The sequence below is a fragment of the Arachis ipaensis genome, chromosome B07 (assembly GCF_000816755.2).
Source record: "Arachis ipaensis cultivar K30076 chromosome B07, Araip1.1, whole genome shotgun sequence".
Lineage (NCBI taxonomy): Eukaryota > Viridiplantae > Streptophyta > Magnoliopsida > Fabales > Fabaceae > Arachis > Arachis ipaensis.
In genome coordinates this window covers 157,306-162,582 of record NC_029791.2, presented here as the reverse complement: position 1 = coordinate 162,582, position 5,277 = coordinate 157,306, and the positions used below count along the sequence as shown (strand labels likewise).

At 31.2% G+C, this 5,277-nt stretch overlaps 1 protein-coding gene across 1 annotated transcript in view; it reads right to left on the bottom strand.

The window, feature by feature from the left end:
• LOC107606404 (galactinol--sucrose galactosyltransferase-like) overlaps window positions 1-4,776 on the bottom strand; it is a 6,340-nt gene extending 1,564 nt beyond the window's left edge. Inside the window, 5 exon segments of the mRNA XM_016308471.2 lie at window positions 499-866; window positions 1,183-1,360; window positions 1,711-2,309; window positions 2,871-3,214; window positions 4,310-4,776. Coding sequence (XP_016163957.1) covers window positions 499-866; window positions 1,183-1,360; window positions 1,711-2,309; window positions 2,871-3,214; window positions 4,310-4,632 — 1,812 coding nt within the window. The 5' untranslated portion in view covers window positions 4,633-4,776.

Below are 5,277 nucleotides of genomic sequence, written 5' to 3'. Positions count from 1 at the left end.
AATACATGTTAAAATTACAAAATTTAAAAATTTTATTGAAAATATAAAAAATTTAAATTTTTAATGTATTTATTTTATATTTATTAAATAAAAATATTTAAAACTTCTCATTAATAATAAGCTTATCATGTGTCCTAAGAGAGGACACATGTTAGCTAAACTCTAATTTTTAACCTAGTTCATTAAATAGACCTAATTCAGTCCGAAAATTAACTTGAGAAGCAAGAACTGTCTAACACTCTAAGAAATGAGACTTTATTGTTAAATGAAATGAGACTTTATGGTTAAATGAAATGAACAAAAATGAGCAATATCGATGTGCATAGGAAAAATTATATATATTCTTATGTAAATTGATGTTATAGATCACAATATAAATCTCAAATGAGCTGTGCATGTTGACTTAGTATAAAAAAATAAGTACAAGTTATTATAAATCGACTCGACCAGATTAAGTAACACGTAGTAGATAATTAAAGTAGATGATTTTGTGATCACCTTGTTGAGGTTCCAAATCTTGAGCATTGTTTTGCCATCATGCAATGGATCCAGAAACAAGCAATCTCTAGTAGGAAGTGCATAATGTTGGCACCTCAAGATAGAGCCATTAGGCAAAACAAGAGTCTTAAGCAACTTGAAGTTATGGTTGGAAACACAATCACTAACATAAATTGGTCCACCAGAGATGGCTCTTGAGGCAGCATGGAACTCAGCACAGGGGTGAGTGGATTGGAACATGTCCCAATCTGGCTGAATGAAATTCCCCATCCACAAGCTGTTGTAGGCACAGTGTACCATGTGACAACCTTGTAGCCAGTATGTGCCGTTCGGGTCGCCCGACGGATCCGTACACCAAAAATCATCACCTAAACAAATTATGACAAAAACAAGTATAGTGAATGAATTTTTAATTAGTCAATATTAATTAATTCTTTATTATAATTTTTTAAATTCTCAGCTTCTGAAATATTTAAGATATATGTTTAGAATTTAGAGTTTAGAACTTATGGTAAAAAATAATTGACTGATTGACTTCTTAGCTAAACTCTTATAATAAGAATGATAACGATAAATTCGACAAAATTTTATGTTGACTGATTGACTTCTTAGCTAAACTCTTATAATAACAATGATAACGATAAATTCGACAAGAATTTATGTTGACAATAGAAAGTTGCTTACCGACTCGGCCTAGCGAAATGGCTTGGGTGCCCAAAAGGAAGAAGTCATTGCAATGCTCCATGCTAGCAATGACTCCATTGCCTTTGAAATGCTTCTTCACAGAATCTGTAAGTGCTTTGTAATAAGCTTTCGCAAGATCGACACGACCACCGTATTTCTCGCATAGCATCTCAAGCAACTGCATTCAAATAAAACAATAAAACATCATCGTCCATCATGTCTCAAATCTAATTAACTAATTTCTCTTTCTATTTTTCCAACAATTTTTAAAAAATAATTTTTTTGGGATGGTAAGAACTAAGAACACTCTTTTTATGTGGCTTAAATTTTGGAGGCCCAATTCAGACTATATGAATATTTCATAGTATAATTTGTGGACTTCATCATCATTTTTTTATATAGAATCTTAAAGATTTTTATAAGGTGTATATTATCCTTATAATGTGTGTGGTTAATTAAAAACAGCATTTAAATTAAAGTATGGATGATATATAATAAAACAAAGAAAGAATATTGGAGAACACTTACATGTATAACATCAACCTTAACCCCATCAATCCCCACAGATTCCAAATGAGAGTGAAGTCCCTCATACAATTGATGCACCAAATGAGGTGGTACCAACCCAACACCATTATTCACAATTTTATCCACAGCAAGATCCTCCATTGTCATTTGCAAACTTTGTGACATCTTAGGACCAACAACCTTAGACATAGGCATGCCCTTCACATTGGGCCTTATCCCACCCCAATACCCACAAAGCGCATGCCACACGTAAACATGTTCCACGCTCTTGAATTCTTCCTTTAGATCCCTAACAAACGCACCCATCCCTTTCTGGTCGGGGTCTACAATCCCTTTGTAGTCCCTGAATTTAGAATTCTCTACAAATTTAATCAGCCGACATGGCATTTGTTCACCGGCCGATGTTCGGTTCATGCCTTCTTGTTCATCTGTGATTGGATCGTCGTCGTGACAAATTGATTGTCATCCGTCGTCGATTAAGACCATACCCGGAGGGCACCCTCCCTCTACAAGGCCTTTCACACCTTCGCATACCCCTTTAGGGTGTACCTTCAAGTAGAAGGCATCCCATGTACACCAACCAAACTTGTCCACAATACCTTAAATATGTAACCATTTAAAAGTATAATGTCAGAAATTCAGTTATGTATTATTGTAAAAAGGTTTAACTTCGTGTACCAAATATGCCAAAAGTTGTTGTAAAGAGAAATATATAATTAATTTATGTAATACAATGTTATACCATAAACTAGTAGAATTTTAAAGACTACAGACAATATTCATGTTAGGTACATACTCAAAATTAATTATTGAATAAATTATTTATATAAAATAATATATATTAAAAATAAATTAAATAATATATGTATTTATATACTTTTTATAATTGATTTGATTTTTTATGTGCAGATCACATTTATTTAGAAAATTACATTATGTTATGACTACATATTTAGGCATGATTTGATAATATTTTAAAAATTTGATTAGTTGCCATTTTAATTTATAGAATCATTAGTTTCCAATAGATTGTGACTTTGGTGAAAAAGAATTTAATAATCCCAATCTAAGCAACTAAATTTGAAAGACATTTAAATTAAATTAAAACCCAAATGAAAAATTTAAAGAAAAAAAAGTTAGTTAAATTTACAGAAAAGTACCTGGTGGAGTTTTTTCTTGAAGGAGCTTGAAAGTTCCCAAGTGAAGGCGTATGATCTTGATGGCTTCTTTGACCAAACGGAAAGGGTCATGAGAAGCATGAATATACAAACAGCTTCTGAAGGTGGATTCACTGACACGTGTCGATCCACTCTCAACGCACATGTCCACGTAATCATCCAAACCCGGTTGAAGTGAGGCTCGGAAGGAACCTTCTAGAATGGGGAGCAGGAGAACATAGGGTCTACCATAGTGGTCGTTCTTGTCCAACATTAACAACTGAGTTTCATGCTCCACTTCGTGTCCATTGCTTCCAACCCAATGTGTTGTCCACCACACCTTAAACCTGGCCGAATTTGCGTACATGAATAAATACAATTTACGCATATTTTTTAGATTTTGCATACCTAATTTTAAATTAGTATTTTGACAACAATAATTTATACCCACATTTACATAATTTTTGTATATAAAAAATATATAATTTACACTTATATCTACTAAAATTTACCTACATAAATTAATATAATTTGTAATTATATTTTTAAAAATTTATGCAATAACAATTTAGTATTTATAATGACTAAATAATAGCTAAAATTATTTAAAAAATATGAACTCCTAGAGTTTTTCTCTTTAAATATTTAGGTTACACATTTTATATGTAAATCATCTAAAGGTGATAGTTTATTAAAATAAAACTCATGTATATGCAAGATCACTTTGAAACATAAACTTAATTAATTGTCATTAAAAACTAATTTACCCTTATTGTTGTTGGTGATAAGGTAACGACTAATGAGAGTTCGAGATGAAATTTTAAAAATTTTAGAGAAAGAAAATAAAAAAATTTAGGTCTCATATTTAATACTAATATATGTATTTTAACTTTATGTCAGGCACGGATACATGTATCGAGTTAGCGTGTCGTGTTTCTAAAATTTACAGAAAGATTTTTAAATGTACCGTTATATCGGTTTATCAATCATTTTTTATCGTTGATCTTGATTATATATTATATATTTTTTATAATTAAAATCAACGATTAAAAATAATTGAAATACCGAAATACCGATACGATGTTACACTAAAATTTTCCAAATTTATATCTCACGCACTATGCAAACAATAGACATATGTCACTGTATGGACCAAAAATGATTACATTTTTAATACTTTTATGTGAATTTTTTCATAATTTTTCTTTAAAAAATTTTATGTGAAACTTAATTTTAGCGAACACAATTTTTATGAATATAAAAGATGTCTTTTTTAGTTTGTGTGATTTTTGTTTTATAAACTTCGTTTCCATTTTTCTTGCTGAAAATATTTTTTTAAATAATAAATTTTAAATTTTTAGATTCTGAAAATTAAACAAAAAAAAAATAATAACAGAATTCATGTAAATATAATAAAATTAAAATATAAAATAAGTAATGACCTGAATATGCTCATGAACCTAATGTCTTTGAGCTTGCCAAGTGGAGCCACGTGGCGGCACCTAGATTCGGTGGCATCAAAGCCCACGAAGCAACCAACGACGTTGTTGTTGTTTGCATCCGATGAATATGGCGATCGTGTTGCTACTATGTTGGATGGAACCTCCGTCAGAAAAGGTTCTCCATTTGCAACAAAGTTTGATCCTTCTAACTTTATACACAAAGTTTCTTTTTCATTCTTACTACTATCACTTCCACCACCATTCACAAGTTCTCCTATTTCTTCTAATGCACCATTATTTTTGGTTAAGTATGGTGGAGCCATGTTCAATCGAGTTATTGAAGAGGGTAATTATGTAATTTAGGTAAAGGGTTAAGGTGATAATGAAATGTTTAAGCTAATAAGGTTTGGACTTGTTAAGAATTTGAGAGGATCAAGAGTGATGAAGTAGTATAATTGTTATGAGATTTGCGAGTGTGGGAAGATTTATATAGAGCTATGAAGTATGGACACTTAGTTGAGTTGTCGTGTCTGGGTGTCGGACACATTTCGGATACGATACTCATCGATCATCGTCTGACACGCGTGTCTGCTATGTCCAACTGTGTCTTAATAAAAAATAAAAAAATTTTCTCTGAATATATTTAGACACACTTAAATATCATCACGTTTTTCCCATACTATATAAATCGTGAACTCTAGTTGATGGTGGCAGTAATAACATTAACATGCGCTGGAAAAATTGAGAACATATTAAAGACAAAAAATAATGGACACTTCTAGAACGAACTGAGGGTTAGTAATAATAATAAGGTGGGTTCTACAAGAGGGTCTACCTGCATTGGATCAAATATTTAAAGATATTATTGGTTAAATCTTTTATACTTAATTAATTAATTCAGGTTACCAATTCTAGCTCGTTCCATCAAGAACTCTCGTTTCTTTTCTAGATGTTTCTATAGAAAGATT